This window comes from Grammomys surdaster, unplaced genomic scaffold, assembly GCF_004785775.1.
Source record: "Grammomys surdaster isolate TR1022 unplaced genomic scaffold, NIH_TR_1.0 126028, whole genome shotgun sequence".
In the NCBI taxonomy this organism is placed as follows: domain Eukaryota; kingdom Metazoa; phylum Chordata; class Mammalia; order Rodentia; family Muridae; genus Grammomys; species Grammomys surdaster.
In genome coordinates this window covers 3,682,339-3,695,112 of record NW_021620841.1, presented here as the reverse complement: position 1 = coordinate 3,695,112, position 12,774 = coordinate 3,682,339, and the positions used below count along the sequence as shown (strand labels likewise).

At 38.8% G+C, this 12,774-nt stretch overlaps 1 protein-coding gene across 1 annotated transcript in view; it reads left to right on the top strand.

The window, feature by feature from the left end:
* The window catches only part of Ptprq (protein tyrosine phosphatase receptor type Q), a 194,640-nt gene extending 182,442 nt beyond the window's left edge, over positions 1–12,198 (top strand). The window contains exons 40-45 of the mRNA XM_028754570.1: positions 2,374–2,508; positions 2,700–2,825; positions 4,705–4,853; positions 5,966–6,101; positions 11,331–11,454; positions 11,852–12,198. Coding sequence (XP_028610403.1) covers positions 2,374–2,508; positions 2,700–2,825; positions 4,705–4,853; positions 5,966–6,101; positions 11,331–11,454; positions 11,852–11,889 — 708 coding nt within the window. The 3' untranslated portion in view covers positions 11,890–12,198. The remainder of the gene's footprint in view (positions 1–2,373; positions 2,509–2,699; positions 2,826–4,704; positions 4,854–5,965; positions 6,102–11,330; positions 11,455–11,851) is intronic.
* Positions 12,199–12,774: the final 576 nt, after the last annotated feature.

The window sequence follows — 12,774 nt, the reverse complement described above, 5'->3', positions numbered from 1 at the left end:
AGGGAGGGAGGGAGGGAGGGAGGGAGGGAGAGAGAGAGAAACTGAAGAGCTTTCATTGGTGGTCCCTGTAGCCAACCCCCGGGGCGGTCAGTCTGGGGAATGTGAGCGGTAGCTTCAGGTGCTCTCAGAAAAGACAAAGTTGGGTGGGTTAGCAAGCCAGCCGAAGGAACCAGGGCCGTTTTCCTCATCGGGCAGGTAAGAAAGGGCAGCTATTGATTCTAGAACCCAGCCGGAGCTAGTGTGCATTTTTAAAATTACATGCAACATATCTGCTTCTTTTTGTTTTAACTGGTACCTCTATGATTCTTACATTTAACTCCAGGGCTACTGATGATCTCCAAACACTACCTCTCTCCTAACTCTTGGTGATGTCAAAATCCATTTTGAATCTTGATTTACTGCCTCGATCTCTCCCAGTGGCTTGCCCTCTGGTTGACATCATCACAATGTTCACAGCACAGACCCTTTCACGACCTGCAGTGCACTCCACAGTCTTCAAAATCTTTCTTCCCAGCTCTCTGGAACTTGACAGTTCCCTCTTTCTACTCTTGCCTCTAACCCATAAATCTTATCGGAATTTCAGTCTTTTCCATTCCAACCAATACTTTACCTTCTTCCAAAGTTTATACTTCAGATTCCATTATTTTGTTCCTTCCATCTTCTGTTTCTTTAATGATTTTTCTTCTCTCAGTCTTGATAATTATTCCATCTTGTTTATAGAAAACTCTGTGCGAATTTTCATTTTCACTAGATAGGACTGGAGAAATATTCATGACCATGCCACTTTAAATTCAGGTCTACTAACCAGAGGTTTTCAACATGCCACAGTTCCCTAACCCATTCAAGTCCCTACTCTCAGGATTATTTCATTCTTTCTCTCAGCTCCAAGGCCTGCCCCATGTGTCCACCTAAATCTGATGGCTGTGCTATCTCACTGATACAATGGGCGCAATGAAAAAGCTGCCTGCGTATCTTCATCTGCATCTATAGACATACTCTTTTTGCTGTGGTCAAGATAAACTGCCCTAGTCTCTAATTAGCCCTTCCCTCATCTCTTAGAGCATAGGCTGAGCATTGTCTTTTTCCCTTCTGCACCATTAGTATTACTCTTTGCATTTGTTATCTCAACCATATTGTGATTCCCTTCATCCTACAAAAGAAATACCATAATATTGTATTAGAGCTTTCTAACTATTTCCCGTATTCATTCTGTTGTACCTTTCTTTTTTGTTATAGACTTTTTAACTTTTTAATTTTATGTCTATAGGTATTTATATGCATGCCTGTGTTGGGTTGGCTGCTCATGGTGACCAGAAGGGGCCAGGAATACCTTGGAGCTTTAGTTATAAGTCCTTGTGAGCAGTCTTGATGTGGCTGTTAGAAACTAAGAGCTCTCTTAGCTGTTGAGACATCTCCAGCCTGAATCCCTACCTATTTTTTTTTTTTGATACAATGTTTCTTGTACATTGCGATGGCCTGAAACTCACTGGGTAACTGAGATGACTCCTGATGCTCCTGCCTCCACACCTCAGGTGATGGGATTACACACCTACATCTTATACTTTTCCCTGTAGGGCTGTGCCCCATTCACAGTACAGTCTTCCACTCTAGGCTCACCTCCCATTTTTCTTCTCCCATAGCTATTCAGACAATTCAAATCATGTTTGATGCCAAGGAGGCTCAAACAAACAAACAAACAAACAAACACAAACAACAAAGCCCCACTAACTGCTCAGGAAACTTGCGTCTAATGTCAGCACATTTGCCCTTTCATTAAGTCTGTTGGAAGTTCTGACTGTCATCTATTACACACCTATTGTCTTTCATCACCTTGATCTGTAAGCCTTGGGATGGAAAGGATAGAGATCCCAGTCTTTAAATTTACCATCTCCTCCTAACCTCCTGTTCCTGATGCTCTCATTCATTCAGATGACCTTATGTTGTCATATTATCTTCCACTTAGAACTTCTCCCTTAATTCCAACCACATATTCCTAGTTGTATACCATTTCAACTTAAATATTTAATAATTCCAATTTAATATAGTCACTTCGAATGACTGATTTTCTATATGAGTTCCCTTATCTGTAAGTCTTTCTCTTCTTCCTCTGGAGACACTCTTCAGTTCATCTGTTTATTGAATGTCTTATACAAAGTCTATTATCAAAGTCCAAGCACTACATTAGACTGGGGAGTTTCTCGCTCATATTCAAATATTGGAGTGTCTAAGATTATTCACCATTCAGAGGTAAATAGTATTTTTAAGTAATCATGTCATTTTACAAATAACATATTTCTAGTATTGCTCAAAAAGTTAAAATGTGCTACTCTGAACATACATAATGATGCTCTGTGTGGAATTGCATCCTTCTAGGGGTACTTATGTCCAAATGAGTTTATTGCTACCCAAGGCCCATTACCTGGAACAGTTGGAGATTTTTGGAGAATGGTATGGGAAACCAGAGCGAAAACATTAGTAATGCTCACACAGTGTTTTGAGAAAGGACGGGTGAGTTATATGACACATCTTCAACAGTGTGCTGTTTTATGATTATGCTAATATTTGTGAATCTTCCAGCTAGTGCTGTGTATAAGTCATCAACTAAATCTGTGTATTATGCAGCCTCGACTTAGTAGCACTGATGATCATCAAGAACAGTGTCCCCATGGCTCATGACTCCTGATTTTCTCTGCATGCAGATCAGGTGCCATCAGTACTGGCCAGAGGACAACAAGCCCGTGACAGTCTTTGGAGACATAGTGATTACAAAGCTCATGGAAGACATTCAGATGCATTGGACCATCAGGGATCTGAAAATCGAAAGGGTAAAAATAAAGTAAAAAAAAAAAAGAAGAAGAAGAAGAAAAATGAATGATATAAAATATAGCTGAGTTAAATGTATAAACTAAAATTAATACTTGAATTATCCCCTATTCATATAGATATATATTTAACCATGCTTTTCTTTTTATTGGATTTTTTATGTATTTACCTTTCAAATGTTATCCCCTTTTCTAGTTTCTCCTCTAGAACCCCTCTGTCCCATCTCCTCCCCCTGCTTCTATGAGGGTGCTCCCCTTCCCACCTACCTACTCCTGCCTTCTCACTCTGGCATTCCCCTACAGTGGGACATCCAGGCTTCACAGGACTAAGGGTATCTCCTCCTATTGATGCCCAACAAAGCCATCTTCTGCTACATATGCAGCTGGAGCCATGAGTCTCGCCATGTATACTCTTTGGTTGATGGTTTAGTCTCTGGGAGCTCTAGGGGGCTCTGGTTGGTTGATATTGTTGTTCTTCCTCTGGGGTTGCAAACTCCTTCAGCTCCTTTAGTCCTTTCTCTAACTCCTCCATTGGGGTCCCCGTTCTCTAACTCCTCCATTGGGGTCCCCATGCTCAGTCCACTGGTTGACTGTGAGCATCCGCCTCTGTATTTGTCCGACTCTAGCAGAGCCTCTCAGGGGACAGCTATAACAGGCTCCTGTCTAACCATGCTCTTCTATTGCTTTATAAATGTCTCAATTTGATGTAAGCACTGTAGTATACATATTACTGTCTCATCTTGAATAATGTGATTACAGTATATATCAAACAATTAACATCAAACACATAGGTTAAAACCTAAATAGGAAAAAGAAGAAATCACTGGAGTACTGGGTTTCTTTTATGTGAGGAAACTATATTATTTAAGATAGGAATTTTTCATAGCATTCATCTCTGAATCCTAAAGGCTTGGTGTGTGTGTGTGTGTGTGTGTGTGTGTTTGTGTGTTATATGTGGTTCATACTCTTATGTACAGATATATGTGCACTGTGTGCACAAGTTCACCTGTACATGTAGGTACACATGCTTGAGTATACAAATGCCCAGCGGCCAATGTTGGAAGTCTTTCTTTGATTGGTTGTTATATTTATATTTCCAGACAAAGACTCATGCTGAGCCTGAAGTGTACCAACTTGTTTAGGCTGGGTGTCCAATGAGCTTCAGTGGTCCACCTGTCTCTGACCCTGCCTGCCCACTGCCACAGCATTGGGTTTACAGAAATACATCACCATGCCTGGCTATTCATGAGGATGCTGGGAATCTGAAACTGTTCCTCATATTCTCACAGCAGCCATCTCTCAGCCTCTTGATTTTCTTTTTAATCCAGAACTACTAGAGAAGAGACAGTACCAGCAACAACTGGGTTATTATATAACTAACTCTTTACATAAGGTCTTTCCTTTTCTGACATACTAGACACTCAATGCCCTTGTTTTCTATAGATAATGTACTTACGTTCTAGTTTTATGTAAAAATTGTTTCAAAATTTAAGCCCTGAAGAATCTCATGCTACATTACAGTGTATTCTATGATCTATATTCAAATCTGTTTGAAGCTCTTTTACTGATATCATTCACACATAAATTTATAACTTACCATAACAACATTTCTCGTCTTTTCGTCTTTTGTTTTGCACTGGGGATTGAACCCAGAGTCTTCTGTGTGCTATGCAAAAACTCTGCCACTGAGCTATATAGCCTGCCTCAATCCTGTTCACTATAACAGTAAAAGATCACATTACAAATTTTGTGAGCAGAATTTGTCCTGGTTAATAAAAGTCATCTTTATGAAGTGCCCCATGAATACTAAGACATTGGCTACCTTTGTCCAGCCTATCATTTTAATTTATGTTATCACTCATTGATCTGTCAACTTGTCTAGCATGGAGACTGCATGACTGTCCGGCAGTGCAACTTCACTGGTTGGCCTGAGCATGGGGTTCCTGAAAACACCACCCCTCTAATTCACTTTGTGAAGCTGGTGCGAACAAGCAGAGCACACGACACTACCCCCATGGTTGTGCATTGCAGGTAAGTAAGAAGCTATAGAGCTCACCAATGCTTGGAATGCTCTACAATCTGATGAGGCCTTTTTATGTTCATGATGCTATTTCATTTCATTATAGAAGATGAGTTTCTATTTGTTACTGGTAATATTTTAAAATAGTGGCACCCAATCTGGCTTGTAGTTACAGACCCACCATGTTCTTGTCTAGACTAGGCCTAAGGCCATGAACAGTGGCATAATCTCACTGCTGTTTGGCTTAGGCCACTGGCTCAGATGGCCAGAGACACTGGCCCTGCCACCCAACAAGATACTAGTGTGGGAGATGGCTCTGCCTATCTACCACGCTGTCTCCACAAGGTTGGACTGAGCCCAGACCATCCTGCCATCCATGCAGTACCCAGTAGAAATGAGACTCTAATCCTTAATATTATCCAAAGGTGTTATATAATTAGAAATGTTCAATAAACAAGATGCCCATACAATTAGAGTTGTAACCCAGTAACTAACCTAGATATAAGATGTTACCCATGACTGCTCTCGATACATGCATGGCTCTACATGGCTCCTACAACTCTCCTTAGCTCCTCCTCTTCCTTCTCCTCTTCCTCCCCTCACTCTGCCTACCTCCCAAACAGCCCAGTCACTGAGCTTTATATATAAATGTAGTGGGATGGTATCCCGCTACACCTATTCATCTCAGCTTATGGTTTCCAAGCATTTAATTGGCTAGGATAAACCAGAATGTAGCTTACTAAAGTCCAAGTGGCTGAAGAGGGATGACAGGGTCATGTGTCACAAAGCAAAGTTAAATCTCTATCAGCACAGAGTTTATTTTTTTAAATCTAGGACTAGATTATGCTTCTCAGAGGCCTCTAAGTCATTTTAAAAATCGCAACCTGTTACTAGGCATATTTGTGTATTTCTGATAAAAAACAATAGAACAGTGTGTCTTCCTTTATCTGAATATAGTTTTGATAAAAAATCAATATCCAGAGAATCTCAAAATAACATCCTAACTCCCAGATAAGAAAGGAAACTTCTCCGAATGTATCTATCATATATCACTATAGTCCACACCATCAACATGACTCAGTCTTTGCTGACAAATGCCCCTACAATCTCATCCTTCTTGCAGCGCTGGGGTTGGAAGAACGGGAGTTTTCATTGCTCTGGACCACTTAACACAACACATAAATGACCATGATTTTGTGGACATATATGGACTAGTAGCTGAACTGAGGAGCGAGAGAATGTGCATGGTACAGAACCTGGTAAGATACCTAACCAATTCATAGTTGGCAGTCTATCATTCATGCATAGGAGCATCTTCCTGACACAGCCCGCACTGGGACAAACTGTTTTTCCCTATTATAAATGTTGAGCAAGGGGAAGAGGGTGAAGATTATAGAACTAAAGTTATGCCTGGGGACTTTTATTGTGACACTGGTGGGTGTGTAGAAAACAACTTAACACACAGCTTAGCATTTAACACTTAGTGACTTTGAGAAGTGCAGAAAATAAATTCAGAGGCATTTCTTCAAAATGCACTAAAAGCCGTAGTTGGAAGACAATGACTAAAATTTTGACTTTAATGAGTTTCTGTGTACTTCATTTGTATGAATTTAGGTCTGTCACATATTAGTATTAGCGATTATTGCAGTGTGTTATCAGCCGAATAACTAGGACTTTTTACTTACTACTTTGAATACCTATGATACAGATTTCTTTTGTCATTAGTGAAGTTCACTGTATAATAGAAATGAGACCAACTGTCACCCGACGTCTGTTGTGTTCCTATATATTGTTTTATATAGTCTCGGTATAATCCTTATCAGCAGATCAGGAACAGAAAACAACTTAACAGCCTGACTTTTACTGGCTCTACTTTATATGTAAGGAAGCAGAAGTTCCCAGAAGGGAAGTGATATTCCAAGTAGTTAAAACCAAGATTCAAACTTTCATCTCTTTAACTAAAACATACAAGTTGTTCTTGTCTATTTCTTTTCCCTGGACTTTGTACACTGTATAAATACATTGTTTTTCTACCGGTAAAAGTAAAGGTCTTTTACATCCTTGTTTTTCAACGTATATGCTGAAATATAAGTGTTACCAGACTTACTAAAATCTGAAAAAGCAGAGCTGGTGCTAAATGTGAGAAAGGAACTGGCTTTTAAATGTCGAGTGTCTTAGGGCCCTTAAGCAACTGTGCATTGACAATATCAAATGAAGTTCCATTTTTTTGCAACATTTTTCTCACACTTGGGGGGTGCCTCTCAATATTTTGGGACTCCAGAGCTGTGATGTTACCCCATGGTACATTCTTTACCTGTTTTAGCAAGATGATGCATAGGCTTCAGATGCCCAGTGCTTATTGGGGGAAATGTTTTAAGTATGTAAATCCAGCACAAATTATTTCTTTTTCACAAATAAATTGTACAGTTATGTAAATTATAAAATGTAAGCAAAGTAAGAAATCGTAAGACATGGAAGATCAAGCAGGGAACACTTCTCTAAAGCTTATGCTAATTGTTTGGGTTAATGCCGTATGGAGAAAAATTCCTTAAGCATATTTTAAGTTAGTTATAATTTTTAAGATGAGATGGATCAGCAGTTAAGAGCACTGATTGCTCTTCCAGAGGACATGGACTCAATTCCAAGCACCCATAGCCTTCTGTAACTCAAGTCCCGGAGGAGCCAACACCCTCTTGTGACTTCCTTGGGCACCGCATATACCCGGTGTGCAGACATACAGGCAGGAAACATCAATACACATCAAATAAAATAAAGGTCAAAATAAGGAGTTATAAGTTTCAGGCATGTTTTATTATAGCGTTAGTGTTAACAATGCTGTTATTTTTACCTTGTGATATGGTACAATTCTGCCTTAGAAGCATGAAGAAAGCCAAGCATATTTCTTCTTGTTCACTGGAGCTTGCATATAAACTACACATTTTAACCTCTAGTGTTTTTGTAGGAATCATTCACTGCCACTCCAATTCTAGAAGGAGTAGCTAGCTAAAACTAGATAATGCCCGTGTCCATCCCCTTGTGTGCTGACAGGGGACAAGTGGGTGAAGTATCATTCTTCCCTCAATCTGCTTCAGAAACAGAAAATGACATGTGGCATGGGCTGCCTTTATGAGTATATTACCTAGATAGTCTACAGATCCCCAAACTCAAAAGCATCATTCATTTGGTTTAATTTTTACATTACTGGTTAATTTAGATAAAAGGAACTTTTGATATGTTTAATCTAAAAATACTATTATTACAATGTTTAACACATTTATAGACACAACATTCCCACCCCATCCTTCTCATTAGTTTATTTTCTAGAATTCTAAATTCCGGTAATTCTAAATTGCCATCCTCGTTTTCTACAATTATTACACACACATACACACAAACACACACACACACACACACACACACACCACTTCTGAGTCCAATTCCTGTTGCCTATGTGAACACGGGCTTAGGCAATCTAACTTAGACAAATCTAAACTTTGGCAATCTTAAGGAAAGCTGGGTCTCTTTCCCTCTGCAGCCATTGACTGCCTGTAGCTCTTCAACTAGTGGTGGGCCTTCTGAGCCTTTCCCTTCATCCATACTGGCATGGTAGAAGACAGCATATGCATTTTGTAGTAGGCCCTACAAATCAGATGGCTGCTCTTTATCTTGGGGTCTTATAAAGACTCCAATATCAACCCAACTCTAAGCCATGATAAAAACTCAGTTTCCTTCTTAATTTTAGTTAAAAATTGAAATAAGGATAGAAAGAAACCTAATATTTTCTTCTCAAATCCTTAAGGGTAAACACTGGCATCCAACAGTATTGACAGAATTAGTAGTTGGCTCTCTTGTCAAGGACAGAGTGGGGCTGATTGTTTCCTGGAGTCCATCTTCAAACAATAAGAGTTGAATCCTCTGCCAGACTTTGCAACTTTGTGGAAGTGACCTCTGTGAAGAGTATGTTCAGTCAAGAACACCAATTAAAAACTGTTCCCAGTTTGGTACTTGATATCTATTATGAACTTCTTACATCATATTTGTTAGCCAGCTGGAGTAAACTCCGGTTGGATAGGGGAATAAACTGTTCAAAGTTTCACAATGATTTAAACAGAATGTTTCGAAGTCAGAACTGAGTTCAGAATCGAGCTCTGATGGTTTTTGGCTCTGAGACTTTGAGTCATTTTCTTCACTGAGATTTATCATTCACACAAGCATGCTATCAACACTGAGTAAAAACAAATACCTAAAGCACCAGATAGCAAGTACGCATCCTACAAGATTTCCCTGCATCCTCTCCTTGCAGGAAATCAGTGTTCTGAAGATCTCATCTGTCTTAGTGACCTGATGTTATGCCCTATCTAGCTTTTCTCTGAAATAAAAATAAATAAATAATTAAATAAATAAATAAATAAATAAATAAAATAGAAAAAATTGACTATATCCTGTCTCCAGTCCTTATAAAATGGTGTTTCCTTGCTGAAGAGCCATAGCTTATTTTCTTCTGTTCCACTGAGGAGTGATTTCAGTTTCTATGAGGGATGCTCCCGTCTCAGCATGAACTACAGTAAGTGAATACAGGAGTGGGAAGGCTGGAAGCACAGCCAAAGGGACAGAGATCATGACTAAGGGAAAGAGACATCCAAATGGCCGTTCTGAGAACAGGATCTGAAGCGTTATTACATCCTGAAATACTGTTGATGCCCGGATTAACGGTTGATTATGGATTAGTTTCTTTCCTGCTTTGGGTTCTCCTGGAAGTTAGCTGGCATAAACTCACGTGGTAGAAGAAAAAAATAACTAACCATACGTTTGCTACATACTTTATGTGTGTTATGTCCTTTAAATCTCACTGCGCAGGTTTTGTGATTCCTGGGACCAGGGAATTGAGCATCGGGAAAAAAAATGAATTCTTAAGGTAGTAGAGTATGGTTGTTAAAGGTAGAAACAGCAACTTTCATGACATTCCACTGCTTCTTGGCAATAACACATGATGCCAGAAGGTTCTTGGAGCCCCCAGGACTATCTCCCAGCTTGGCTTGCTCTCTTGGCAGAGTTTACAATCATCATTCTTTCCAACAGGGAAGATGAGTTCCTGACAGCTCAAAGCCTCAAATATCAAATGTGACTTCAAGTTCAAATGCGCTTTTGAAAGACACCAAAATTCATGAGCGTAAATAATTTTTGAAATAATTGCGTTGTGTTGATTTCTGTTAATAATGTTACACGCTGCATGCTATAAATTTGAGGACCATTGTTATTATGACAAGGAACGTACTGAAAATTTCAGTAGAATTGTTGTTCCCTGACTAGACTTCATGTCTTAGCAAAATGAAATGCAGTAATGTGATCATCTGTTAGTACAAAACCTGATCTCTAATGACTTTTTCATGTTTTCTAAATTACATCTGCCCTCAAATGGTAAAGATTGGGTAGCTGCAAAAATTAAATGAGATGTAGTAAACAAATATTTATTACACAATTGCTATGTTCCAGAAACTGTTGTGGCCAATTGGAATTTAGCACTAAATATCAAAGATCTCTCTCGTAGAGATGCCCTTCTAGTGGTGAAGCTTTTCTAGAAAGGCTTTTGGAGCCCACGAAGAGCTATTTATGGTAAACAATTCCAGCAGAGAAACGCAACTGAAAACCTCCCAAAAGCATTTCAAAGCATTATGTTAACTGATATGAATATAACCATTTAAAATTATCATAGTGTTTTCTCAAAATCAATTTTATATATATTTAGTAAGGCATTTGATGATATTTTAATACCAGGTGTATTCTGTTAGGACGAGTAAGTATGGTTTAAAATATACACTTTCATAGTCTAAAAAATGTTCCAGCAACACTAACAGGTTGGCATTAGCATTAACCATGTAGATGGCACTGGGTTCAATTTTGACCTGCAGTTGGAATAGTAGAAGTTTTTGCCCAGTGCTTACATGTTAAGATACTTCAATATCCAACTAACTTGTATTCACAAATTGAGAAACTGTCTTTGGAAATGGGCCAGGCAAATGTCCCAGTAATTAGCAGGATTATCAAGTATATTTTAAAAAGTGCTATTCAGTATATGAATATGCTCACTCATAACGTTCACACGTAAATATAGCATCTGTGTCTTTAAAAGAAAGGTATTTTTACATACACAGAAAATACTGAATTATGTCTTTTGGGAAGAAGAAAGCTCACATGTAGATTTTTCATACAGCATACAGCTACATTTTCATACAGCAAGACAGAATATATTAATATTTGACACTGAGTGGCAAATACCTAATAAAACAACCTCTTGAGCCAATAAGAACCCACATGAGTTGAGCAAACCTTATGATGGAAATGGGAGAAAATGACTTGTAAACTCTAATTCTGTTTCTAACTTCACGTGTATCAGATTCAGCCCGTCTCCCATGGTAACCGTATAACCCACCTTATAAGAAACATTGACGCCCTGCTGTCCACTTCAACGTTTCTTCCTTCTTGTCCAGGCACAGTATATCTTCTTACACCAGTGCATTCTGGATCTTTTATCAAATAAAGGAGGTCATCAGCCCGTCTGTTTTGTTAACTACTCAACACTTCAGAAGATGGACTCTCTGGATGCCATGGAAGGTGGGCAGACACAGAGCAAACACAATTCACTAACTTACAGTCTACTGCAGGACTATTAACTTCAGCATAACCACAATTATTAAAATACTGGAGAAGCTAGTTGAGTACCTGTATCATGTTTTTCTTTTCCTTATTACCTAAGTTGAGATAATAAATAGCCTTTGCAGTCTTGATCATATTTTACCATTAAAAAAAAAATCCAACAACAATTTATGGTGGGGGGAAAGAGGCAATGAATTTGAAAAAGAGCGAAAGAAGTGTGTGGGGATTGGGGCTGTTGAGGGAGGATTGGGAAGACAGAAATGATATAAATATAACCTCAGAAATAAAATGAAGAATTCAAATCTTTGAACTGTTAACTACAAGACTGTCTTTGACATCTCACTATCTGCTATAGGTGATGTTGAACTTGAATGGGAAGAAACTACCATGTAAAATTCGGACCAAAGATTACAGCTGGAAGACAGAATTCTCAGATCCCAGGAGCCAAAATTATCCCTCTTGCTTCTGAATTGAACTGGGCAAAGGAAACCTTCATGCTTCCCAGGCTGTGCCTCACTAACTGGGTTGACTGTTTTATGGATGGATGGTTGTAGGAAAACGCTCATATAAGATAGTTATTTGTTTTATATAGAATTAAATATTATGTATTTTAAAATGTTTAAGAAAATACATCATGCAAGTTTTTTGAGGTCCTTAATTCTTTTTTAAATAAGCCAAATGTAAAATTATTATTATTTTAGCATACATGTTTCAGAATACATTTTCCCTACGTACTGGATTTCATTTTGAAGAAAAGCTGTAAATGTTAATTTGGTAGTGTTATTTTGGCCTCCAGGGTGGTGCTGATGTTTCTTATGGACGACTTCCAAGCCTGTCATAATGATCTGCACTTCCACGCACACCCCTGGGTTTTGAATCCTCTGTTTTATGAGTGTCGAGATATCATCTACTGATCCCGAACAGCTGAACAGTAACCTCGTGACACTGCAGAGACCGCTCAGCCTTTATTCCGTACACGGTAGCTCTCTGAGAAAACGTAAGGCTATTTAAATTGTACTGTGATTCTTCAGTTTGCAAAAAAGGAAAAGAAAATTTCAAAGTACAACCTCACGTATGAAGTTACAGGTTATCTTTCTAGCCTGCCTACACTGGCACACCGGCAGGCATCCGTTGCACCCTTTATTGTTTAGAAACACAGAGTCAAGTGAAGCAGAGTATTTTTCAGCTAGATTTACCCTCAACACTAACAGTTTTGAAGAGTTTCTGAGTAGAAATGTATAAAAATGGCAATAAACCCATACAGTGGGCTGCATACAC